The 26,609-nt window shown below is 50.9% G+C and overlaps 1 protein-coding gene across 2 annotated transcripts; it reads left to right on the top strand.

Moving 5' to 3' along the window:
- Positions 1-1,155: 1,155 nt before the first annotated feature.
- MOV10 (Mov10 RISC complex RNA helicase) lies at positions 1,156-26,518 on the top strand. 2 transcript variants are annotated; one of them, XM_047784988.1, is made up of 21 exons: positions 1,156-1,462; positions 1,570-1,787; positions 15,491-15,694; positions 16,075-16,310; positions 16,492-16,750; positions 18,175-18,309; positions 19,207-19,375; positions 20,147-20,301; positions 20,558-20,734; positions 20,837-20,984; positions 21,419-21,577; positions 21,789-21,892; positions 22,378-22,475; positions 22,576-22,792; positions 23,517-23,634; positions 23,851-24,042; positions 24,494-24,568; positions 25,442-25,567; positions 25,647-25,735; positions 25,963-26,084; positions 26,174-26,518. In XM_047784988.1, exons 2-21 carry the CDS (start codon positions 1,651-1,653, stop codon positions 26,257-26,259), a joined length of 3,006 nt encoding a protein of 1,001 aa, XP_047640944.1. In that variant the 5' UTR covers positions 1,156-1,462; positions 1,570-1,650; the 3' UTR covers positions 26,260-26,518. The 2 variants fall into 2 exon arrangements, with proteins under 2 accessions (XP_047640944.1, XP_047640945.1); XM_047784989.1 differs by having other exon boundaries at positions 1,448-1,787; positions 15,491-15,664.
- The last annotated feature ends 91 nt before the right edge of the window (positions 26,519-26,609 follow it).

The raw sequence follows: 26,609 nt of genomic DNA, 5'->3' as shown, positions 1-26,609 counted from the left end.
GTTATGTATCCAGTATCCAGGAATAATGGGAGCTACAACTTGCTGATGAGAATGGAGCCAGACATTCAGTTTATGTAGGTTGGTAGGTTTTTGAAATGGTAAGTAGCATTGCACGTCCAAGGAGTTCACTCTACTGCTCAGGCCTCACCAGGTAACTGGGGGCAAAAAAAAAAAAGGTAAAATCTTTGGCTACATTCCTAATTTTTACTTCTACTTTACATAATCAATTTCTAAGACATAACGTTTTCCTCTGTTCTGTTTTCCCCGCTCCCTGTAGCTTTGGTTCCCACTGACTTTGAATTTCCTCTTGCCTGTTTTTCTTCTTCTAATGATTTTTATTTTTTTCCATTATAGCTGGTTTACAGTGTAAATCCTATTTTTCTTGGCTTTATTTGGTTGTTGGCCTGGAAAAAGGTACAGGAGTAGCCCAGCTGGAGCATGACCTGGGTTCTGGGCATTCTTCACACTGTTGTTAGATTGAGTATGTGACCTCCTACAGGGAATTACTTTGGAGAACACCACCTCCTTGGATATATTTGGAACTCTGGTATTTTTTCTTTGAAAAAAAATTTTATGTAACTCTTATTATCTTCGCCCCGTACTAACGTGTGTTTTTGTTATTATGGAAGATAAATAGACACAGAGGCTTGTTTTATAGTTCTTGTTGTAGCCCCACCCCCTTTAGTTTGTCTTAACTGTTTGTCTTCTGAAGCAGGATGCGGTCTTTTACTTCTCTTCCTGGTACTGATGCTGTAGCTATTAACCATTTATGGCCTAACAGTCTCTTGCTCTCAAGAGGCTAATATTTTGATGACTAGGGCACCCTTAGTTAAACACTAGTAACAGTTTAAGAGCAATACAGACTGGAGTGCAACTAAGTGCCCACGTATGTGGCTCAAGGGTAGGCATCACCAACCTTCCCACATAACAAAGTCTGTGTGGCAGAGAAAAGTAATGACTGTTCATCCCGACGGAGCCCCTTGTCCCTCCCACACAAACACACCTTTATCAGAGACATTTGGTTCTTTCTCCCAAACTTCTTGGCTCTTATGCCTTCCTCCCAGCGTCTGAAAGCCCAAGAAGGGAAATGGGGGAGGGGGGCGTGCCCCTCGCTTCCGCACTGGTCTGTCCCAGGCAGTCTGGGGGAAGTGCTGGATGAGCTGCCCCAGTCCAGCTGCAACCGACTCAGGTCCCGGCCCCTGCACTTTGCTCTCCTGCTTTTCTATAAGTCCCGAGGCCCTGGTGGGGAGTGGGCGTGGGAGTAGCCCAAGCTGAGGCTAGGAGGTCCTCCCGTACTGTTCAGAGGGCCCCAAGCGATAGCCACGTTCAGATTCTGGCTGGAAGCCAGGGGAGGGAGCTTGGGGTAAGGGGAGGGCCCTGAGGGAGGGGTCAGACTCTTTAGGAAAGAGTTAATGGGAAGCGGGGGAGGGGATAGGACGAAGAGACCGAAGGGAAGGCTCAGGTAGGAAAAGCAAGGAGGAGGGAAGCCTGGTGGGGGGAGAAAAGAGCCTGCAGCATCAGAGGGGGTCAGAGTTAGGGGGTTTCCCCCCTGCTGCACCCTCATCCTAGGGCCGCCAACTTCCTGCCGCGGCGGCGACTTTCAGTTTCATTTCCACGGACCCTCCTGCCTGGGCCGCAGCCACCGCCGCGATGCCCAGTAAGTTCAACTGCCGGCAGCTCCGGGAGATGGGCCAGCGCTTCGAGGATTTCCTAGTCGCTGAGGGACTGGACATGGAGACAGATCGCGAGCGGCTCCGGACCATTTATAACCGGGACTTCAAGACCAGGTACGGGATCGGCCCACTGCCCGGCCCCGAATCGCCGGCCCCGCTTGCCGCCACGACCTCCTCGGCGGGGCCACCCTTCCCGCCCCAGGGCGCGGAGGGACGCAGCTCCCCCAGTGGCTCCGGCCGGTCCCGGGGCAGCGCAGCCCCCCTCCCGCGCAGTGCCCACGCCCCGCCCGCGCCGCCAGCGCCGCCCGCTGCCCGCCGGCCCTGCCCGGGCCGGGCCCCTGTGCCGAGTCCCCGCGAAGACCCTCCCCTGCAGCCGTCTCCCCGGGCGGCACGGGACCCTGCGGGGAAGCGGGGTGCAGCGCCCACGCGCCGCCTGCGGGGGCTGGGAAGGGGGGACAGCGCTCGGCGTGGGGGAGGGGAGCTCGAGAGGGGGGCCCGGGCTCCGCGGGAGCGCGGGGAGTAAGCTGATGGCGCCAGCTTTACGGGGACCTCCGCCCCCTTGTTGAGGGGCTGCTTCCTCGGGCGTTCACTGTCTCAGAGAGCTGAAGAGACCCAGTGTAGGAAAAGGAGTGTCAGGGAGCTCGGGGAGGAGAAGGGCGCAAACTGCGTACGTACCAAACCTCCATTAGCACCTGTGGCTTCTCCATGGAGACCCGGGCCGGGGCCAGTCTCCTGGAGGCCCCTTCCCATCCTGTGGCAGAAGGCTGTTGTGTTCCCCTTGGCTGTTTCCATCCAAGTGAAACATCAAAGAGACCTCTCTGTCAAACCACAGAATTGTGCCTCAGAAACACCTCGATCAACAGGCTGCAATCTTGGGCCAAAGACCGAGAAACAATTTAACAGGAATAAGTGTCAAGATTTATACAAATAAACATGAGGTGGTGGAAATTTAGGCTTAATAACAGACCTCTTGAAAAAGACCTGTGTTTAGGCAGACCAAAAGGCAGGTATGGCCAGCTGAAAGAGCCAAAAAAGTGTTAGACTCTGTTAACAGAAGCGTGGTTTGGGGTGGAGGGAGGAGGTAAGTGATTCTCCAGATTAACCAGGTCATATCAGGAATATTGTTTTCCATAATGAGTGGCACGTTTTCAGAGGGACATTAACAGGCTTGAGCAACATCTGAAGAAGAGGCAAAAATGATGCCCTGTTTTATGCCTCCCCGCCCCCGTGCTGGGCACTGTGGGGAACACAAAGATAAAAAAGGCACAATCCCAAGGGAGCAGAAGAGGCTATGATATGCATACAGTATACGCATGAGGATTATAATAGAGATAATAAAAATGCTGGAGGAAAGAAAGAACAATTACCTTGGAGTCACATCATCAACACTTCCCATCCATGAACTCACCTGTGTCCCCTCCCAAAAAAGTACAGTGTGGCTCTGAACACTAGTCGACTACTTTTTTGGCTCTGTTGAAGAGATGGTTATTCTGATATTTGTTGAAATGGTTGAGAAAGACTCTATTCAAGACTCTTGAAATAGGGGTTATCACAGTGGGGAGAGAGACCTAGCTCAGCTCAATACAAAGACAGCTGGGAATTTATAGCCCCCAGCAGAGTGAGGGGGTCATGGATGGAAAATTACTAAGTGGAGACACTGAGGGGGAGAGGAGAGGGGCATGGTTGAGGCCTCATGGATAAGAGGGTTCAGAGGGGGCTTGACTAAAGTTTAGTCAAAGAGGCTTTGTCAGCTCTAAATCAAAAGTTACACAATGTGTTCTAATCCTGGGGAAAAACAGACTATGTCAGACAACCGCAAACAGGCATACAGAAAACCGCATAAATTGTATATTATGAGTGAATTTAAGCGATTTCAAAAGTAATTTTTTTTATGTGTACTTGTTTTTAGGCAAGCAAATACCACTCCACTGTAATTATTAGGGAATTCAGTGGAAAAGGTGGCCTTGGCCTTGGAGGCTAGATGCAGTGTTAGTACTTGGAGGAGGAGGAAAGGCTTCTGATTTGTTCTTTTGTGAAACCCAGTCAAAGAAACAGAGAAGTGTTTACCTTGAAAATAGAAAAATTGGAGAGGACAAGATAGTTAGCCCTGAATATTTTAAAGACTGTTTTGGGGAAGAGGGTTATAGTGTCACTCCAGAAAGCAGAACTAGGTTCACTCAACTGTGGCCCCCTCAGCCTGCACCAAAGGGAGCTTTCTGTTCTGATTGGAGAGACTTTGGCCTATGCCTATGCCCACACCCACGCCATCCTTCCCCCATGTTCCCCCAAGGGATCAAACTTGCACCATAGCAATGACGATGCCAGATCCTTAACCTGGCGAGCCACCAGGGAACCCCAGAGAGAACTTCCTTATTTCTTCATTAATGCTGTGACCTCAATCCTCAGCCACTCAATGGAAATTCATTTCTTCCTCTGGGCTCTCATAACTCATTCTTCATACCTTGGTTATAGCCAGGTGACACCTTGCCTTGTGTAAGAGCTAGTCCCCACCCGACGGTAGAGCCTCTAAAGGCAGGGACAGGCTTTTCATCATGTTGGCACCTTCTCTCAGCCCCCAGCATAGAGCCTCATATGTGGTAGATGTTCACAAATACTTCCAGAAATGAATTGTATTAGTAAGTAGTGTTGATCTTCAAAAAAAGAGGCTCTGGCAAAGATAGAGCAAGCCACCCTGTATCAGCAATTCTGGGGAGCTTCCTCCACTGAGAGGGATAAGTCCATTCCAACTAGATTATTTTATGATGCTCTGAAGTGCCCTGCTCTCAACTCTTGGCTTTTCCCATCTCTTATATTTTAGTGAATATATTTAATGAGGCTCTGCTATATGCCTGTGTCTTGGTTCCTGCCTCCGAAGAGTGTAGTCTAATAGGGAGCGGCACATATGCAGTCAAACGTGTCATTTAGCACTGCAGGTGCTAATGTTGTGTTTCGATAGCTAGAGTTCAAATCCTGGCTCTGCCTTCCCCCACTTACTAGTTGCACTTGATTTTGAACAAGATCTACATTTCCCTGTTAAGTGTGTAAAATACTGCCTTTCAGAGTTGTGTGGGTCCGAAATTAGAGATCTATGTAAAGCATTTCACCTGTGCAGCAGAGTGCACGGGCTTTAGAAGTGGTGGCTCTCATTAACAGTGCTGGTTTGAGTCCATCGTGTGGAGCAAGCACTCGCGTCTTGGAAAGATTCTGAGAGAAAATGATTCTTGCCTTGGGCAGGAGACTCTTTTTTTTTTTTTTTTTTTTTCTTAAACCCACACTGTGGCATTTGGAAATTCCCGGGCCAGGGATTGCATCTGAGCTGCAGCTGCAGTAATGTGGGATCCTTTAACCCACTGCACCAGGCTGGGGGTTGAACCTGCACCTCCGTAGTGACGCGAGTGAGCCACTGCAGTCAGATTTTTTTTTTTTTTTTTCGGATTTTTAGGGCCACGCCTACGGCATTTGGAAGTTCCCAGGTTAGCAGTCAAAGCTACAGCTGCCAGCCTACACCACAGCCAGAGCAACGGAGGATCCTTAACCCACTGAGCAAGGCTAGGGATCAAACCCGAATCCTCATGGATCCTAATTGGGTTCATTAACTGACTGAAAGGAACTCCCTGCAGTCAGATTTTTAACCCAGTGTGCCACAGCGGAAACTCCAAGAGACTCATTCTTTTATTCAACACCTGTTGGCTGAATGCCTCCTAGGAGCAAAACAAAACTGAGTTGCTGTAGCTGTGCAGAAGGAACCTAATTGAAAGGAAGGAGGAGGAGGCAGGCACTTAAACAAATAAATATTTAGTTATTGTCATGGTAAGTGCTCATGAGAAAAAGTTCAGGAAGCGTAGGACTTGGAGGTCTGACGTAGTCTAGGAACCAGAGGTTTCTGGGAGAAGGTGAGTTTTGAGCAGGTAAATGGAGTTAACAGGTATAAGGCCAAGGGGAGGGTGGTCCAGACAGAAGGAGCAGCACCTTCAAGAGCGGGGAGCAAACTCACAAGAGCAGGTGACATGAGGCCAGAGGGAGGCAGGGGCTGCATTGGGCAGAACCTTGTGGGCCACGGGGAGGTGTTGTGGGGTTTGGTTTTGTTTTTAATCTTAACGGAGATAGGAAAGCACAAAAAGTTTCAAAGTGGGAGACTGACAGAATCAGGGTTTTTGGAAAGATCATTCTGGACCTCTGTTCACAGTAAAAAATACAATGTACTTTGGGGCCTGGTATACACAGCTTTCACAGAACAGTATGTGTCCTTGAAACAAGGACATAGCCCCACTCCCTGCCCTCTGATATTTTTTGTTCTATTTTACCTTAATTTTATAAAAGCCCTGGTCTTGACCCACGCACGAGAGTTGCAACCCAGTTTGTAAACCACGGAACTAGAGGTCCCTGTGAGATGGCTTCCAGGTCTGATGTTGTGTTCCGAAATACCATTCTCCTGGCTAACAGGCTCTTCTGAACTGAGTCTAAAAAACTAGTCCTCTTTCACCCAGTAAACAGCAGGGGCCAAGGGCAGGGCATCATAGACCAAGGGTGTCCAATGGTGACAGAAAAGTCTTGAGGGGAGTGGGTAGTCCAGTTGCTGGGAATGGCTGAGGTGCCATTGAGAATGAATGTGGGACAAGGACATGTTCCTCAATTTCTTGTTCTCTAAGATGGGATGGTAATAGTTGCCACCAGGAAGGATTGCTGTGAGGAGGAAATGAGATAAAGCATGTAGGGTACCTAGAACAGCACATAGTAAGTGCTCAATAAATGTTTTCTCTTGTTGATGATGTTACTGTGTTTGCACTATCATTGTTCATTGTGGAGCATCCACGTGGGCTATATTAAAGGGTTGGGCTTAATCCTGTAGACTGTGGAGTAATAAATTGGGAGACACGATTTGATGTGTGTTTGTTGATAACTCTTGTGGACTCTTAGGCGATGGGACCAGGAGAGGGATATGGAGTCAGAAGGAAGGAGGAATAGTTCTTAGGGCTTGGAAAAATGATAAGTTCATCAAGCAGTTCACAGAAGAAATAGAAATGAATTTTAAACAAGATTTTTTTTTTTTTTTTTTTGGCTTATCAGATTGTCAAAAATTTAAAAGATCGAAGATTTCTGATGTTAGGATCTGGGAGAAGGGTTTTCTCAAATTCTAATTAGTGAGAATATAGGTTTGCACAACTTCTTTAGCAGACAGTTTGGCAGAACTTAATCAAAGTAAAGATTTGTTTTCTTTGACCCAAAAGGTTATTGTAACATTTGAAATACCCAAAAATTATAGGCAGCTTAACTATCACTGAACAAATAGTTAAATACACTATCCTTTGCAGCCATTGAAAAGAGCTAGGTGCCCTGGTAAAATGTTGTTTTGGAAGGATGTTTGTTCATGGTGGTAAAAGAAGTTTGTGTAAAATACAAAAAAATATGTCTATATGTTTCTATATATTCTTTTTTGGTCACACCCATATAATAGGGACTTTCCCAGGCCCAAGCCACTGCAGCAACAACACCGGATAACTAACCCGATGAGTCACATGAGAACTCCAAAAAATATATTTTTCATATTTTAAATTATTTATTTATTTATTTATTTAGGGCTGCACGTTAGACATATGGAAGTTCCCAGACTAGGGGTCAAATTAGAGCTGCAGCTGCCACAGCCACAGCCACAGCCACAGCAACACCAGATCTGAGCCATGTCTACAACCTGCACTGCAGCTCACGGCAACACTGGATCCTTAACCCACTGATTCATCCTGCATCGTCATGGTTGCTAGTCGAGTTACTGCTGAGCCACAACAGAAACTACCCAAAAATATGTGTGTGTGTATTTTTTTTTGTCTTTTTTGCCTTTTTTCGAGGGCCGCACCCTTGGCATATGGAGGTTCCCAGGCTAGGAGACTAATTGGAGCTGTAGCCTCTGGCCTCCGCCACAGCCACAGCAACACAGGCTCCAAGCCGCGTCTGCGACCCACACCACAGCTCAAGGCAACGCTGGATCCTTAACTCACTGAGCGAGGCTAGGGATCGAACCTGCAACCTCATGGTTCCTAGTTGGATTCGTTAACCACTGATCCAGGACAGGAACTCCTAACCTCATGGTTCCCAGTCGGATTCATTTCCGCTGCGCCATGATGGGAACTCCCTGTATTTTTTAAAGACAGAAAAGGGCCTGGAAAAATATATGTCAGACAGTTAAGCAGGTAGTTGGGAATGAGAGTGGAAGCCCTAATTGTTTTATGTTAGGTATTTATCCTATTTAAATGTTTTTTAATACTTTTGGTGACCACCCTTTTGTTATCTCTTTGCATGTGCATATTGACATTCTTTGATATTCAAAGGGGGTTGGTTCCAGAACCTCTCACTTGTCCCTCCAACCCCCTCAGGTTCCAAAATCTGACGATGCTCTAGTATCTTACATAAAATAGCATGGTATTTGCGTGTAACCTACACATATCCTCCGGGTTACTTTAAATCATCCCTAGATTGCTTATAATACCTAATACAATGTAAACATTATGTAAATAATTGTACATACGATATAAATGCCATGTAAATAGTTGCTAGTGCATAGCAAATTCAAGTTTTGCTTTTTCCAACTTTCTGGAAATTTTTTTTTTCTGAATATTTTCAGTCTGTGGTTGGTTGAATTCTTGGATACAGCACCCACAGCTTCATCGGGCCGACTCTAGATACCTCACACCTATGCAAGTTTACCCACAAGGGATCATCATGGTTTATCCTTTCTATCGTCAACCCCCCATATCAGCATTGCACCCCCATTTCCACCTTCTACCCCCTACTCAGTTACCTCATGCTATCAAGCAGGGTTTTGGTTTTTTGTTTGTTTGTTTTCAGTTACTGTTTTATCTTAAGAGGATCATGTTATACATATTTTCCATATCCTGATTTTCTCACTCATCAATACATCATGGACACCTGATTGCCCGGCATATGCTTCTAATGCATTGTTGGGGGGGGTTCCAACATTTTGTTATGACAAATTTCAAACATTAAAAAAAAGTTGAAATAATTTTTCAGTAAACAACCATATGCCTTTGTCACCAAACTCAAGTTCTCGTGACTGACACATGGTGAAACCAAACCTAATTGCTGGAGTTTGGAACAGAGAGAAGTTTATTACAGGGCCAAGCAAAGAGCACGGGTGGCTTGTGTTCTAAAAAAACCCTGACCCCCCACCCTAATGGTTTTTATAGGCAAAATTTGCGGGGAGGGCTGCAGGGTCAGTGAATTTCCTCTGATTGGTTGGATGTGCTCCAGGAATTTTGTGCTCAGCCCGAAGTTACCTTCTGCCACCCTGGGTGAGGGCCTTAATACCTGCCAAAGAACTCAAAAGTTTTTGTGGCGTTCCCATCATGGTTCAGCAGTAACAACCCGACTAGTGTCCATGAAGACACTGGTTGGATCCCTGGCCTTGCTCAGTGGGTTAAGGATCCAGCTTTGAGGTGAGCTGTGGTGTAGGTTGCAGAGGAGGCTCAGATCCTGCATGGCTCTGGCAGTTGCTGTCCCTAGCGTTTACAGCTCCAATTAGACCCCCAGCCTGGGGACTTCCATATGCCTGGGGTGTGGTCTTAAAAAGACCAAAAAGAAAAAAAGAAAAGCTTTTGTTATATATATTACTTGAGGAGGAACCAGGACCCTGGCCCAAGGCTGTGCTATTGTTTCCTGACTGCTCCTCCCCTGTCTCTGCATCCCCTCCCTTCTCTGATTAGCAATTGTTTGAACCTGCCCTTTGGAACTTGGGGAAGGTCGAGGAGCCCGAAGGAAACCTTTTTTCTACCAGTGAAACAGGGGACACAGAAAGACTTGTGTGCCAGGAGGGCCCCACAGGATCCCACTTGGTTTCACTCTCACCTGGATTTCTTAATTAGTATTTGACACGTGCTTGCCCATAGATCCATCCGTCTAGCCATCTTAATTTTTTGATGCATTTCAAAGTGTGTTACAAACATCAATACAATTCACCCCTAAACAATTCAGCATGGAGTTCCCTCTGTAGTGAAGTGGGTTAAGATTTTGACTGCGTCGGCCTGGCTCAGTGCAGAGTTGTGGGTTCATTCCCCAGACGGGGGAAGTGAGTTAAAAGATCGGCATTGCCACAGCTGCAGCTCGGATTCAGTCCCTGGCCTAGGAACTTCCATACGCCGTGGCTGTGGCCCTAGGGAAAAAAACAAACAAACAAAAAAACACTTCAGCACGGTTATTAACTATAGGAGTTCAAAACTGGTTTACAATCATTTACTTATTTAAAAAAATTTTATTTTATATTATTAGTATTATTATTATTGCTTTTTAGGGCCGCACCTGTGGCATTTGGAGGTTCCCAGGCTAGGGGTCAAATCGGAGCTACAGCTGCTGGCCTATGCCACAGCCATAGCAACATAGGATCCGAGCCCTGTCTGCGACCTACACCACAGCTCAAGGCAACACCGGATCCGTAACCCACTGAGCGAGGCCAGGGATCAAACCTGTGTCCTCATGGATGCTAGTCAGATTTGTTAACTGCTGAGCCACAATGGAAACTCCAGTTTTGAGCTATTTTGAATAAAACTGCTATGCACATTCTTTTACAAGTCATTTTGTGGACATATTGGACTTATATTTTCATTTCTTCTGGGGCTACCTAGAAGTGGAATTGCTGGGTTGTAGACATTGTTTCTTTTCTTTTAAACCTTGGGCAAGTTGCTCAACTTTTTTTTTTTTTTCTTTGGTGGTGGCAGCAAAATCATCCAAATTGTGACCTTCCCTGGGGTTAGGCTGTCTAAGTTTGGACAGTATATATAACCTGACACTTAAACATCCCAGGCCATTTGCACAGCAGTGCCATGTGCCAGCCGGAGATTCGATGTTTGTGTTGTGACCTGTTTTATCTATAAAATAATAATCAGTGTTATTTGATATTACTTTCACCCATTCTCCCAGGAAATAGTTATTGAGTAAATACCAATGTTCTGTCAATTTCTGGTGTACAGCAAAGTGTCCCAGTCATATATATATGTGTGTGTGTATATATATATATATATATATATATATATATATATATACACACATGCACACACACACACATACAGTTTTTCTCACATTATTGCATTATTTTTAATGAATTTTTATTCCATGCATAATAATAAATTCTTTTCATTAAAAGTCAGAACACTGAGGTTCCCATTGTGGCTCAGTGGGTCAAGAACCTGACTAGTATCCATGAGGCCTCGCTCACTGGGGTTAAGAACCTGGTGGTGGCGTGAGCTTCGGTGAAAGTCTCAAGACGTGGCTCTGATCTAGCATTGCTATGGCTGTGACATAGGCTAGCAGCTGCAGCTCCAATTCAACCCCTAGCCTGGAACTTCCATGTGCCAACAGGTACAGCCCTGAAAAGAAAAAGAAAAAGGAAATAGAACTTTGTATGTTTAGTTCTACAAGAAATTAACAGACCTTTTTCCAAAGTGATTGTACCGTTTTATATTCTAACCAACGAAGTACAAGCATTCTGCTGTTTCTGTATCCTTGTCCACATTTGGTGTTGTCAGCCTTTTAAATTTTAGCCTTTTTGAGCAGGTGCGGTTCGTGCTTTTAGTGGCTGTATCATATTCCATGGTGTAGCTTTTACAACTTATTCAGCCATCTCCCTGTTGATGGACATTTGTTTCATTTGTTTCATTTCCAGTTCTTGGCCACTGTGAATGACTCTATAGTAAGCATCTTGCACTTATGTTCTTGTATGTTGGTACTTTTCCATGGGATACATTCCTATGAATTAAAAGATACCTGTATTTCTTGGGAGTTCCCATCGTGGCTCAGCAGTAACAAAATTTACTACCATACATGAGGATGCAGGTTTGAATCCCTGGCCTCGCTCAGTCGGTTAAGGATCCAGTGAGTGTTACCATGAACTGTGGTGTAGATCACAGACGAGGCTTGAATCTGGCGTTGCCGTGGCTGTGGCATAGGCTGGCACCTGCAGCTCTGATTCAACCCCTAGCCTGGGAACTTCCATGGATGGGTACAGCCCTAAAAAAAAAGGCTACCTGTATTTCATATGTTAGGCGATATTGCCAGATTGTTTTTCAAAAGGTTGTACTCCTTCAGCTCTCTGCCAGCAATGTGTGAAAGTTTACTTTTTCCACATAACAATGCCTAATATACAATGCATGTGACTTTTTTTTTTTTTTTTTTTGGCCTTGCCTACAGCATGCAGAAGCTCCCAGGCTAGGGATCAAACCTGCACCATGGCAGTGACAATGCCAGATCCCTAACTGCTAGACCACCAGGAAATTCCTGGCGCATCTTTTCATACTTCTTTGGTCATTATTTGTTCTTCAGGTTGAATATTCGATTTTTCCATTGAATTTTTCTTTCTTTCTTTTTTTTTTGTCGTTTTTTGCTATTTCTTGGGCCGCTCCCTCAGCATATGGAGGTTCCCAGGCTAGGGGTCAGATCGGAGCTGCAGCCTCCGGCCTACGCCAGAGCCGCAGCAACATGGGATCCGAGCCGCGTCTGCAACCTACACCACAGCTCACAGCAACGCCGGATGCCGGATCGTTAACCCATTGAGCAAGGGCAGGGACGGAACCCGCAACCTCATGGTTCCTAGTCGGGTTCGTTCACCACTTTGCCACGACGGGAACTCCTCTATTGAATTTTTCATGTTTTTTCCCCTGGAAATCTAAGTGACTAGATGTATGATACAAGAATTGGTGCTTTTTTCAACATGTATGTACCAAGTTTGTGATTTAAAAAACTTTTTTTTTTTTTGTAATGCCTGTCACCTACCAGGAATTGGTGAATTTGAGTGGTGGTAATAGGAGGAATAATTCAAGAGCTACTTAGGTGGTAGCACCTACAGTAAAAGTTGTCAAACTTGAAAAATTTGGTTCCTCTTGCCCATGTGTCCATGCAGAAAGCCCCCAAAGAGAGAAGATTTCACCTTAAAATTGTGACGTGGGCTTCTCTTAAAAGCCAGATCTGGCTGTCTCGGGCCTGCACTCCCTGCTGGCCACGTCTTTCTGGAGTAGCAGTTACCCCCATTTAGACAGGACTTGTGCTCCTGGGTTTGCCCAGTCCTCTCAGTGCTGTTTCCTCCCGAGCACTCAGCTGAGAGCTCCAGGGCATTTCAGGGCACCTGCACTTTCGTTTTCTTAGAGTAGATTATAGCATATTAGTATAAGAAAGACGAGTGGAGTCCTTCTTATACTGATGACTCAAAAATGGAACTGAGAGGGCTGCAGGTATGAGATAGCTATGGAGCCTAGCGTCTGTCGGCATTTGAGTGTGCGCCTAATCCCTGGAACTTAGTGACTCCCTGGCCAGGGGGCCCTGGTGAAAGTTACCGATGACCCCCTGATTTCAGTCCCTTTTCCTGGACCCTCAGCAGCAGGTGAGCCTGATACCTGGTTTAGAGATTTCCTCCTGGTTCTCCTCCCTCTCTCGGGGGCTCCTGCTCTGTTTTCTTTTCCTAGCTGGGTTGTGCTGGCCTCAGCTGCTCTCAGAAGCCTCACCCTCGCTGGGGAGATCCCCAGTGCTTCCATGGTTGTAACTGCTACCTGACGTCTCCCTGATACTAGGCTCTGCTTTGACTTTGGCCTGAATTCTCAGCTTCTGATTCATGGAGCTGGCTGCCTCCGGACCACGGGAACCTCAGACTGAGCCTGTCCACATCCGCATGTGGTCAGTCCCTCCAACCTCCTCCTCCTCCTCCTGTCTCTCTCAGGAATAGTCCCTGAAGCCAAGCCATAGGTTTGTGTATTGTCTTCCACTCTTCCCTCTTCCCAGCCTGCATACCCCCTCCAGTCCTAAATCATATTCTGCTAATTTTGTATTCTAAATATCCGATCTGGCCTCTCTTCTGTTCTCACCGCTGCTTCTGTCTGGCCCTTACCATCTTTTAATTGGACTATTGCAATGGCCGCCTTCTAACTGGTCTCCCTGCCTACAGTCTTGCCTCCAGCAAATCCATCCTCCAGTGCTGATGCCTGAGTGATCTGAAATGCAAATATGATCTTGCTACTCCCCTGCTTAAAACCCACCAACCGGGGTGGTTCTGTAACCACAGTGTAGCCCCTGGTACGGGCTGAAAGTAAGTTGTTGCTACTCCTACTCCTACTGCTACTATTAGTACTACTATTGCTACTAATAGGATACTAATAATAGTAGCTAACATTTCCTGAATATTTTCATTGTTTTTTTCATATGATGTATTATCTTTTTAAGACAAATCGGAGCTGATTCAAAGTTTTCTTAATAGTATCACTCATTTGCTTGGGGTGAGGGAGAGAGGCAGAGTTATAGGCAGGAGCCCCCAGGAAAATGTCCATTAGCATAAATGATCTGATACGCTAGTGAGTGACCATGGTTGAGCCGTAATAGTTAAATAGCAATGACCATGGTTCTTAGGAACTAGGATTTTTCTTTCAGTCCCTACAAAGCATGGAAGGGGAGTGGTCTGTCCAGATCTTGAATGTGTCTATGAAGTGTGTCACACGTGGGGATGTCCTCTGGCTCCTGGGTCCCCTTAAAGAAGAGCTGCTGGCCTTCAGGGTCAAGGGTAGGCTTCATGGCTTGGCATGCAAAACTATGCAAGACCTGGTCCCTGCCCACCTCTGCTGCCTCCTGCCACCCCCTTCTTTGCACTCTTCACTCTAGTGCAACCAGACTGTTGTGTGGTACTAATCATACTGCACCTTACTGAGATCTTATGTGCCAAGCACTGGGCTGAGTGGACACTACAGTGTCTGTCTCTCACCTCAACCCGGGGAGCTGAGTGCCGTTACCCCCCACCCCCACCTTTTCTCGAGGAGCAAAGTGAGGCTCTGCGAGGTGGAATAACCTGAGGTGACCCAGCCACTGGCAGAGTGGGCTCTCCCCTCCCCAGCCCTCTGCACTTGTGCTTTGCAGACCCCCTGTACCTCAGCTCACACTCGGCGCCCCTCCTGTGCCTGGATGACGCCCCCTTATCCTTCGGGACTCGGCTCTGGCACTGTTTCCTGGAGAAGCCTCTGGGGCTGGGCTGGACTGGGGGGCCCCAGAGCCACTGAGCTCCCGGCAGCAGGCTGGATTTGATGTGTCTGCCGGTGCCCCTCGAGGCAGGTCTGGGTCTCCTGCCTCTTTGAATTCCAGCATCTAGCGCAGTGTCTGGCACATAACAGGTCTCTGTAAGTGTTTGTGTCGAGTTGACTAAACTGAATTCCAGGCGCTGAGCTTTGGGGTTATTTGTCCTTCTGACCAGTTTTCCCTGTCTTCACCTTCTCTAGGCTCAAAGCCAAGCTATTTGATCTCTGGAGAAGGATCCTTTCCCTTCCTGCTGGGGTTCCACCTGCACCCTATGACTTCGGGGGCAAACTGCTGTCTGATCAGCCACCTTGCCCACACACCCTGGACATCTGTTCTCTGTCAGCCCCTCTCTCCCTCCTCACCGGCGGGCTGGACGCCAGAGGCCCCCCCCCCCGCCCCCGAATCAGCTTATTCCCCTCAGCTTTAGCTCCTTCCGCTGCGTTGCTGGTATCTTTTCTGTCCCCAGTAGCCCCCGCCCCCACCCCCAGTCTTCAAGTCTTTCTCTTCCCTCAGTCTTCCAAGCCAACAGCCCATGACTGGGCTTTTCTCCTCAGAGGTGCACCATCCACCACCTGCTGTTCAAAAACAACCATATTTTGGCGGGGGAAGTCCTGTCGGCTTCCCCGGAAACATTGAAAATTCTTTCGGTCCCCATCCTGAGCCTCTGCCCCGGGGCCCGTCCTGCCGCACACCGAGTGGCCCTCAGACGCCGTCCCCAGCCTGCCAGCCGCCGTCCCTCACTCCCCAGTCTCCTCTGCTCCCGGCAGCTTTGGGAACCCCACCCCCGGCTTCTCCTCCATGCTGTATGGAATGAAGATCGCCAATCTGGCCTACGTCACCAGGACTCGGGTCAGGTTCTTCAAACTCGACCACTGGGCCGACGTGTGGTTCCCAGAAAAGAGGAGAATGAAGCTGGGCTCGGAGATCAGCAAACACCACAGGTCACTGCTGGCCAAGATCTTTTATGACAGGTGTGCGTGTGTGTGAGGGGGCGTGCAGAGAGGGGCCTGGGGGAGCTGGTTGGGGAGCGGGCTGGGGGGTTGCCTCCGCTTGGGGCGAGGCCCCCTCCTTCAAGGAGCTGGCCACGATCTTTTATGACAGGTGTGCATGTGTGTGAAGGGGCGTGCAGAGAGGGGCCTGGGGGGAGCTGGCTGGGGAGCGGGGTCGGAGGTTGCCCCGCCTTGAGGTGAGGCCCCCTCCTGCAAGGAGTAGCGGGAGGGCCGGGAAGGAGCTCACTGGCTTGGGGGAGGGGGAGGATGCCTGAGCACAGCTGGCACTTGGCCAGCCTCCCCAGCCTGCAACTTTCCCAGGGCAACCCCCACGCCCTGCCCCTGACTCCCGCTCTCTCCAGGGCTGAGTATCTTCATGGGAAACACGGGGTGGACGTGGAAGTCCAGGGGCCCCATGAAGCCCGGGATGGGCAGCTCCTTATCCGCCTGGATTTGAACCGCAAGGAGGTGCTGACCTTGAGGCTTCGGAATGGAGGAACCCAGCCTGTCACCCTCACCCACCTCTTCCCACTCTGCCGGACTCCCCAGTTTGCCTTCTACAATGGAGACCAGGAGCTGCCCTGCCCCCTGGGCCCTGGTGAGTGGGTTTCCAAAGGAAAGAGCCCCTGGCGGAGGGCCTACCCTAGGAAGAAACATGCCCTTGCTGGCCAGTGGGCTCCTGCCTTGGCCTGGAGCTGCCTGGGGGCCGTGCCCAGGGTCGGGATGCTGGTGGGAGGCTCCCTCCGCCATGCTGACTCACACAGCCGTCCTTCCCCCAGGTGAATCCTATGAGCTCCATGTCCACTGTAAGACCAGCTTCGTGGGCTACTTCCCAGCCACGGTGCTCTGGGAGCTGCTGGGACCTGGGGAGCCAGGTTCAGAAGGAGCTGGCACTTTCTACATTGCCCGCTTCTTGGCTGGCATCGCCCACAGCCCCCTGGCAGCACAGCTGAAGCCCACAACACCCTTCAAGCGGACCCAGATCACTGGAAACCCTGTGGTGACCAACCGGGTAGAGGAAGGAGAGCGACCGGACCGGTAACTCCTCCTTCCAACCCAGGCCAGGCTCAGGGGTGAGAGGGGCACAACAGCACAGTGCGGGCCCTTGGGAAGAACACAGAGCTGGCAGCCAGTCTCCTTTCCTAACTGTGAGTTCTGAACCCCTCCAGACCCCAGAGGGCTTTTTCTGTCCAGGAAGAACGTTGCAGATAGGAGGACAGTGTGAAAAAAATTTCAAGAATTTTCACCTGTATGATGGATCATCATGCAACCCGAATGCACATCCCCCCCAACAGCTTTATTGAGACAATTCACATACCATGCAATTCACCCATTTAAAGTGTACAATCCGTGATTTTTAGCACATTCACAGATATGTGCAACCATCACAATCCGTCTTAGAACATTTCATCACCCCAAAAAGGGAACCTGTACCGTTTCGTTAGCACCCCTTCTGCATCCCATCCCCTCCCAGCCCTAAGCAACCCCTCTGTAGATGTCCCTCTTCTGGACATTTCATATGCATGGAGTCATATTTTGTGTGGATGTCTCTTTTTGACGTCCAGATGTTCACCGAATATTGAGCAAACTGTTAGACCATTGTGCTCTTTTTTTTCATGTTTTTACTAAAGTATAGCTGACTTACAGTGATGTGCCAATTTCTGCTGTACAGCAAAGTGACCCAGTCAGACATGTGTATACATTCTTTTTCTCATACTATCTTTCCTCACGTTCTATCCCAAGAGATTGGATGGATATAGTTCCCTGCCATTGTGTCCTTTTTGTTGAAAATATGTGTGTATAGTAGAAATTAACGAAGAAAAATAATCTAGAAGGCTACACACCAAAAAGTTAACATTGGTTAATCCCTGGATGATAAGAATGTTATATATTGTAATATCAAAATATTACCTATTTTGACTTTTTTCTCTAATGAACATATTTATACACATATATGCATCATATATATATGAGGTTTTTTTGGGGTTTTTTTTTTTTTTTTTTTTTTGCTTTTTAGGGCTGAACCCACGGCATATGGAGATTTCCAGGCTGGGGGTCTAATCAGAGCTACAGCTGCCAGCCTACACCAGAGCCACAGCCACGCAGGATCCGAGCCACATCTGTAACCTACGCCACAACTCATGGCAAGGCTGGATCCTTAACCCACTGAGTGAGACCAGGGATCAAACCCGCAGCCTCATGGTTCCTAGTTGGAATCATTTCCGCTGCACCACGATGGGAACTACCACATATATTCCAAGTATCATGCTTTCCAAAAGTGAGAACAGTCTGACCTTGGCATGAGTAGCCTCAGGAGACAATAAGCCCTGCCTCGTAGGGTAAAGGCCTTTAGCAACAGATTTGAAGCAGGGCTTTGAGCCTCCTTCAGGGAGGGGGCTTTTCAGAGTCAGTGAAGGTGAGAGGTCTCAGTATTTGTGAGAACTTTTCTTCTGCTCCTGCAGCTCTAGGAACTATGACCTGGAGTTAAGTATGGCACTGGGGACATACTGCCCACCCCTGCGCCTCCGGCAGCTGCTCCCCATCCTTCTTCAGGGAACAAATATCTTCACTGCCCCAAAGGAGATTGCTGAGATCAAGTAAGTACCACCCCTCTGCACCCTTCTTGCTGCTTTATATGTGTCTCCCTCTCTGGCTTCTTCCCATCGTCCCATGCCTCTGTCCTCAGCCTCCTGAGCTCCATTCTTTCATCCCCCTACTGAGCACGTACCATGTGCCAGGCACCGTTCCAGGTGAATGACTCACATGAGGTCTCTGCCATCCTCCTGGGGGACAGTGAGCATTTATCATCTTATTTCATGTTGTGATGAGTGCTCTGAAGAATTAACTAAAGCTATGGAGTTCCCATTGTGGTTCAGTGATAACAAACCTGACTAGTATCCATGAGGATGTGGGTTCGATCCTTGGCCTCACTCAGTGGGTTAAGGATCCAGTGTTTGCTGTGAGCTGTGGCATCGGTCCCAGATGCAGCTCGGATCTGGCGTTGCTGTGGCATAGGCCAGCAGCTGCAGCTCCGATACAACCACTAGCCTGGGAACTTCCGTATGCTGTGGTGCAGCCCTAAAAAGACAACAACAGAAAATTAACTAAAGCTAAAGCAGGGTAAGGGGTGGGCAGTGCTGTTTTGCAGCAGGCAGCTAGTCCTGGCCTCTTGGAGAAGGTGACATTTGAGCAGAGGACATGGAAACGAGGCAAGCGAGTGAGTCCTTGGAGGATCCTGGGGAGAGGGTGCACAGTGGATCCACAGGCTCCAGGCTCTGGGATCCACAGTGCAGATGGTCTGGGGTGGAGAGCGGGGACCCCCTTCCTCGAGGCCTCTGGTACCCATCTGCTTCTCTACCCTTCCAGTCTTTCCTGATTCCCGATGTCTTCTAGTCCCAGAGCTGTGGATGGGAGAGGGTGGGTACTCCCAGATATAGGGGTTGCCTGACCCATCCTGTTCCTGTCCCCTCCCACCCCTCACCCATCACTGCCAGGGCCCAGTTGGAGGCAGCCCTGAAGTGGAGGAACTATGAGGTGAAGCTCCGGCTGCTGCTGCACCTGGAGGAGCTGCAGATGGAGCATGACATCCGGCACTATGACCTGGAGTCGGTGCCCATGACCTGGGACCCCATAGACCAGAACCCCAGGCTGCTCACACTGGAGGTCGGGCTCAGATCGGGAACAGGGAGGCTGGGCTGGAGTCAGCAAGCTCCGGCTGTGGGCAGCACAAAAGGAGGAGGATGTTGTTCCTGGCCCCAGAAGGTTCAGCAAGGAGCAGAGAGCAGGCATCTAGGCCCCAAAAGCGATGTCAGAGCAGCGTGATGGGGAGGACCTGGGTTTTAGCCCAAACTTTGCTACTGCTGGCCATGTGACCTTGGACAAGTCGGCTGTTCTCTCTGGGCCCTGGCGCCATCCTCTAAAAGGCAGAGAGCTGGACTAGATAATTTCTAGGTCCCTTTCCAGCTCTCAGATGTTGAATGTGTGCGCAGAAGCCCAGAATTAAACAAGAATGGCTTCCTGCACACGTGTGCTGAGGGGGGCACCCAGGGAGAAGGGCCAGCAGCAGGGGATGATCAGGGCAAGTTTCTCACAGGAACTGAGCTTTGAACAAGATTTGAAAGGCAGAGTAGGAGCTGAGCTGGCCAAGAGGGCAACTGGACAGGCTGGGACACTGACCCCAAGTCCTGAAATCATGGCCTGGAGAGGTTGTCGGAGCCCTGGGCTCGACATCTCTGAGCAGCTTGGACAGACTTGTCCCTTCCTCATCCCCAGATCCTTGCCCTGTCTGTGGAAGAAGGAGGTAAAGCTGAAGCTCCCTGAACCTGGGGTAAAGGGCAGAGCCTCAGACCTTGTCGCTCAGGTGGGGTCTGGAGAGCCTAGGGCATCCACTGGCCACCTCTGGGATAGAAGCCAGCCGGTGTTCATGCCCCATAGGTTCCCGGGGTGGCCGAGAGCCGCCCCTCAGTGCTACGGGGTGACCACCTGTTTGCCGTTTTGTCCTCTGAGACACACCAGGAGGACGCTGTTACCTACAAGGGCTTTGTGCACAGGGTAGAACTCGATCGGGTCAAGCTGAGCTTTTCCGCGAGGTGGGTGCTGGGGGAACTCTACGGGGGAAGGTCTACAGATGTCCCAGAGGTCAGGGGAGGCGGGTGTTTCTCCCCAGAGTGCGTTGGACCCTGGGGACAGGGTGTGGGGACCCTGAGATGCTTCAGCAGCTTCCTCTCCTAGAGGATGGCTTGGAGGTCTGGGAAGGGGAGTAGAGTCAATAAATGGAAAGAGTTCTGGCCTTTTATTGCCCCCCCCAACTGGAATTCTTCCCCCACTCTCTCCCCCCTCCCAAAGCCTCCTGGACCGCTTTGTGGATGGGCTGACCTTCAAGGTGAACTTCACCTTCAACCGCCAGCCCCTGCGGGTGCAGCACCGAGCCCTGGAGCTGACAGGGCGCTGGCCGCTGTGGCCCATGCTCTTCCCTGTGGCCTCCCGTGGGGTCCCGCTGCTGCCCTCCGATGTGAAGCTCAAGTGAGATTGTGGGCAGGGGCTCTGGGGCCACTTGGGGTGTGGGCATAGGGAACAGGCAGGGAAGTCTGGGATGCGGACAATGTCTTCTCGAACCTCTGCCAGGCTGTACGACCGCAGTCTGGAGTCCAACCCGGAGCAGCTGCAGGCCATGAAGCACATTGTTATGGGCACCACCCGTCCCGCCCCCTACATCATCTTCGGACCTCCAGGCACTGGCAAGACTGTCACCTTAGTGGAAGCCATCAAGCAGGTGGGGCCTGAGCATAGACCTGGTGCCTACACTCTGTCTTCCCCTGAGACCAAGCAGTTGTCCCCAGGTTCCAGTTCCAGCTCCCAGAATACACGGCCCGAGCTGGCTTTGAGCCCCACTGGGGCTGTTGAGCACTGCTTGCAGGTTGGGTACTTCCCAGCTCTTGGAGTCACCATTCACGTCTCAGTCATCGTAGGCTTGTGTATATTTGCTGCAGCGCTTTTCCAGCATTAAAGTGCTGTTGGACTGGCAGGGGGCTGAGCATCAGACCTTGCCTTTTGAGTCACTCGCTCCCTCTGCAAAGGGAGGCAGATGCCACACCAGGCCCTCTTGAGTCACAGCCTCGTGTCTCCCTCTCCCTTCACCCTGGAGACCACAGCTGCTTCCCACACTGTGCTTACTACCCTCCCCCCCCCCCGCCCCGCCCCGCCCAGGTGGTGAAGCACTTGCCCAAAGCCCACATCCTGGCCTGCGCTCCGTCCAACTCAGGGGCTGACCTCCTCTGTCAGCGGCTCCGGGTCCACCTGCCCAGCTCCATCTACCGCCTCCTGGCCCCCAGCAGGGACATCCGCCTGGTGCCTGAGGATATCAAGGTATCTGGGGAAGTGCTGAGGGCCAAGGGCAGGTGCTGCTCTGGGCAGACGCTGCGGCCGGGAAACTAGGAGACCTGGATTCTGTGGCCTTGGGTGGGTCAGGACCCCCCTCTCTGGGGTTCAGTTTCCCTATGTGTAAAGTGAAAGAGGTAAATAAAATTGCCAGGGGTGGGGCCAGAGCTGACTCCTCCCTTCCCTGCACACCCCACAGCCCTGTTGTAACTGGGATGCACAGAAGGGGGATTATGTGTTTCCTGCCAAGAAGAAGCTGCAGGAGTATCGTGTCTTGATTACCACGCTCATCACTGCCAGCAGGTGCAGAGTGTGTGTGTGTGTGTCTCTAAATTGTATGTTAAGAGGTAGCAGGCTAAGGAGTTCCCATCGTGGTGCAGGGGAAACGAATCCGACTAGGAACCATGAGGTTGCGGGTTCGACCCCTGGCCTTGCTCAGTGGGTTAAAGATCCAGCATTGCCGTGAGCTGTGGTGTAGGTCACAGACGTGGCTCAGATCTGGCGTTGCTGTGGCTGTGGTGTAGGCCGGTAGCACAGCAACAGCTCTGATTAGATCCCGAGTGTGGGAACCTCCACATGCTGCTGGTGCAGCCCTAAAAGGACAAAAGACTAAATAAATAAAAATAAAATCTCAGCAAGGTATTAAAAAAAAAAAGAGGTAGCAGGCGAAGGAGATGGGGAAGAAGGGTTCCTGGGGAGTGAGGGGAGGGGCCACCTTGGGTGGACATTCAGGTTTGGTGGTTGGGTGCCTGGGTATGACACACCCTGCCTGGCCTGCCCCCTCCCAGGTTGGTCTCAGCCCAGTTTCCCATCGACCACTTCACACATATCTTCATCGATGAGGCTGGCCACTCTATGGAGCCAGAGAGTCTGGTGGCCATAGCAGGTGAGGGGTTCGGGGGTGGGGGGGCTGCGGATAGGCCACCCCCCATGGGGTCAGGAAGGTCCCACCACACACCTTTCTCCCCACACTCCCCACCTCCCAGGGCTGCTGGAAGTCAAGGAAGCAGACAATCCAGGAGGACAGCTGGTGCTGGCAGGAGACCCTCGGCAGCTGGGCCCTGTGCTGCGTTGCCCACTGACCCAGAAGCATGGACTGGGGTACTCACTGCTGGAGCGGCTGCTCACCTACAACGGCCTGTACAAGAAGGGCCCTGATGGCTATAATCCCCAGTTCATAACCAAGCTGCTCCGCAACTACAGGTATCCCACACCCGCCGTGCCAGCCCTGCCTTCCCAGCCTCTGCAAGCCCAACTGGAGGCTCCGGCCCGCAGTCCTGCTACTCATGGATGGGGTGACTTCGGAAGTGGCCTCATCTAGAGCAGTTTGCTTATGTGCCTGGAATATGTCTGATGTGGGTCCTGGCTGAAAATTCCAGACCATCCAAGGAGAAATGAGAAAAATACAGTGTATATTTTTCATAAATCTAACAGGTTATTCAGGTTAAAGAGTTATATTTCCCTTTAGTCAGTGAGTTTATATACCTGAAATGCTCCAGTGAATTCCTGTGTCCTTAGTTCCTCAGGTGAGTCCATGACGAGTTCAATAAATGATAGCTGTCTGCTTATATTTTTGGATTTAACACATCATGTCATCAGATCATGGCGAGAGTAGATACTTGCTTTCGTATTGTCCTTCCTCAGCTAAACTGAAACCTGGGAATGGGCCGCTGCCTTCTTGGTGCTTTCTTTTAAATATGACTGGTCTGTGAAATCTGTGGATTGGATGCTCTTGAGACCATCTTGCTTTCTGTGGTTAACATTGCCTAGCAGCAAAACCCGTAGCTGCATGAGTCTGCTGTGCAGTGGGCCGGAGGGCAGGAGGGTGGTGTGTGAGAGCCCCGAGCAGGGGGAGTGGGGTCCCTGAGAGGGAGCGGAAGTAACCGGGCCCCGGGTGTGGCTCTTCCTTTCTCCTCCTGCCTCCCAGGTCTCACCCCACCATCCTGGACATTCCTAACCAACTCTATTACGAAGGGGAGCTGCAGGCCTGTGCAGACGTTGTGGACCGGGAGCGCTTCTGCCGCTGGGAAGGTCTCCCTCGACAGGTGAGGCTGAGCCGGCAGGGGCTCAGGCTCCTCCCCCAGGACCTCCCCCTCCCTCTGACTGAAGGCGCTGGGTAGCAGGAGGCTCTGAGTGCAGGGCACGAGCCCCTCCTCTTGTCACCTTGACCTGGGATCCCACATTGCCTGGAAGGCTCTGGGGGTGGGTGGGACAGGACGCAGGGAGGCCGCACTGATGGTTTCCCTTGCCCCTGTGTCCAGGGCTTTCCCATCATCTTTCACGGTGTAATGGGCAAGGATGAGCGTGAGGGCAACAGCCCATCCTTCTTCAATCCCGAAGAGGCTGCCACAGTGACTTCCTACCTGAAGCAGCTCCTAACCTCCTCCTCCAAGAAGGGCAAAGCTCGGCTGAGCCCCCGAAGCGTGGGCGTCATCTCCCCATACCGGAAGCAGGTCAGGCCCCCAGTTCCCATCAAGGGTCACCCCTGCCTACTCCCATAGCCAGACCACTAGGCAGAGGGTCCAGCTGAGGCCTCTAAGGCCCCTATCTCAGAAGAGCTCAGAGGTCAGCTGCACCACCCTGGACTCCTGCGTGGCTGCCTCTTTTTCTTCTTTTTAGAGCCGCACCTGCAGCATATGGGGGTTCCCAGGCTAGGGGTCCAATCGGAGCTACAGCTGCCAGCCTACGCCAGAGCCACAGCAATGCCCGATCCCAGCCGCATCTGCGACCTACAGCCCACGGCATAGGCTGGATCCTTAACCCACTGAGCGAGACCAGGGATCGAACCTGCAACCTCATCGTTCCTAGTCAGATTCGTGTCTGCTGCACCATGGTGGGAACTCCTGGCTCCCTCTTGAACTAGGATAACAGCATGAGAGAAGGGCACCTGTCCCCATCTTCCAGGTGGAAAAAATCCGTCATTGCATCACAAAACTTGACAAGGAGCTTCGGGGACTGGATGACATCAAGGACTTGAAGGTGACCTTCCTCACGGCTTCCCATTCCCTCCCTGACTTGTGTCCCCCTCACTTCCCCACTGCCAGAAAACCGCCGCAGGTCCCAGCCCTGCTGCTCCAGGCCAGCCCAGGTCCTGCCTGAGATGAACTTGCGCTTTCCCCAGGCCTCTCCTTCCTGGAGATCCCAGCTCGTAGGTCTGGGATGGGACCCAGAGGCCTGCATGTTGAGCAAGCCCACACAGTTTTTATGATCAGGCTTAAGGTTTAAGGTCTCTGCCCTGAGGAGAAAGTCCAGAGTCCCCAGCGTGCCTGACCTGACCTGTCATGTGCTGATGTCCCCACTCACCTCTCCCACCCTCTGAGTTGGTCAGTAGTAGCTGAACTCTTTCAGATAAGAATCACCTGGAGAGCTTTAGCGCTGCGGCTCCACCCAGCCAATTAACACAGCTATCTGGGGGCCGAGCCAGGGCGGCTGTTTTTTATGGCTCCTCAGGTGATCTCTGTGCAGCCAGGACTGAAAATCAGTGCTTGAAGAGTTAGAGGCCTCTCCTGTGTAAATTCTGATTCAGGAGGTCTGGGTTAGGGCCTGAGGTTACATTTTTTTTTAACAAGTACTGAGTGATTATCTTCAGGAAAGTTTGGAAAACACTGCTGAGTTACAGTGTTCTTTGCAAGCCTGTTTTCTTTGCTTAGAACCCTTTCTAGCCCCCAGCCCTTTAACTGGATTCCCCCTTCAGGTTTCAGCTTCCAAGGCACCCTTCTGCCCTCTTTCCTGCCTGGCCGGACACTGGCTCATTCCATTGGGACAATTGCCCTCAGGCTCACTGAGGCGGGGCTGGTTCCTTGGTCCCCTGCTGAGCGCCCTGGCCTCCAGCCCTGCCTCCCTCCCCTCTAGGTGGGCTCCGTGGAAGAGTTCCAAGGCCAGGAGCGCAGCGTCATCCTCATCTCCACCGTGCGGAGCAGCCAAAGCTTTGTGCAGCTCGATCTGGACTTTAACCTGGGTTTCCTTAAGAACCCCAAGGTTTGAGGGCTGGTGGGTGGCAGGAACTCCCCTCCTGAGGACCCTTCCCTCCTGTGACCCCACCCCCTCTTCTTCGCAGAGGTTCAACGTGGCTGTGACCCGAGCCAAGGCTCTGCTCATCGTGGTGGGCAACCCACTCCTCCTGGGCCATGATCCTGACTGGAAAGCGTGAGCATCCCACCTGCCATCCCTCTGGGTGGACAGCTGTGGGCTCAGTCCATCTTCCCATCTTATCTTAACGTCATCCCCCGCTTGCCAAGGTCGAGCACCTTGCCTGAGCACCTTGCCCCGAGGCAAGGTACAAGCCAAGTGCAGGACCAAGGCTGGGCCTCCAGCCTCTGCTGGCGCTCAGCCAGCCCTGTGCAGCCATGTGTGAATGTCCCTGTACCCCACAGGTTCCTGGAGTTCTGTAAAGAAAACGGGGGGTACACCGGGTGCCCCTTCCCTGCCAAACTGGACCTGCAGCAAGGACAGAACTTACTCCAAGGTCTGAGCAAGCTCAGCCCCTCTACCTCAGGTATGGCCGGGCCAGGGTGGACTGAGTGGGGGACAGTGCTGAGGGAGGAGGGAAGTTACTAAAACAGAGCTCCTCTCTTTTCTTTCTAGGGCCCCGGAGTCACAACTACCTCCCCCAGGAGGGTGAAGGGGGCCTGCCCCTGCAAGTGGAGCCAGAGTGGAGGAATGAGCTCTGAGGACACAGCAGCCAGCCTTCTCACACCAGCCAAGCCTTAACCTCCCACCCGACCCTGAGCTAGACCCCGAACCAGACCCCGGCCTGAACCAGACTCCAGCTGTGCCGTACCTCTGGGGGACAGGAAGGCTGGAGAGGGAGTTTACAACCACACCACCCCTTCCCTGCTGGGGAAAATGACACATCAAGCTGCTAACAATCGGGGGAAGGTGGAGGAAAAAAGTCTGAAAAAAAAATCTTTATGCCTCCTTGTCTCCTCAGCCTGGCCCCAGCTTCCTGAACTCCCAAGATGACCCCACAGGGGAGGGTGGGACTCTCACACACTGCCAGGGGCCATACCCCCACTTCCCT

Source organism: Phacochoerus africanus, chromosome 6 (genome assembly GCF_016906955.1).
Source record: "Phacochoerus africanus isolate WHEZ1 chromosome 6, ROS_Pafr_v1, whole genome shotgun sequence".
Taxonomy (NCBI): Eukaryota; Metazoa; Chordata; class Mammalia; order Artiodactyla; family Suidae; genus Phacochoerus; species Phacochoerus africanus.
The sequence above is the reverse complement of the archived record's forward strand: the minus strand, read 5'-3'. Positions and strand labels throughout refer to the sequence as shown.

Excerpts from the sequence above, each read along its gene's own strand:
- MOV10 (XM_047784988.1), top strand. The coding sequence starts at position 1,651 with ATGCCCAGTAAGTTCAACTGCCGGCAGCTCCGGGAGATGGGCCAGCGC. Across the intron at positions 20,302-20,557 it reads AAGCTGAGCTTTTCCGCGAG|CCTCCTGGACCGCTTTGTGG; the intron begins GTGGGTGCTGGG and ends CCCCTCCCAAAG. Across the intron at positions 20,735-20,836 it reads CCCTCCGATGTGAAGCTCAA|GCTGTACGACCGCAGTCTGG; the intron begins GTGAGATTGTGG and ends AACCTCTGCCAG.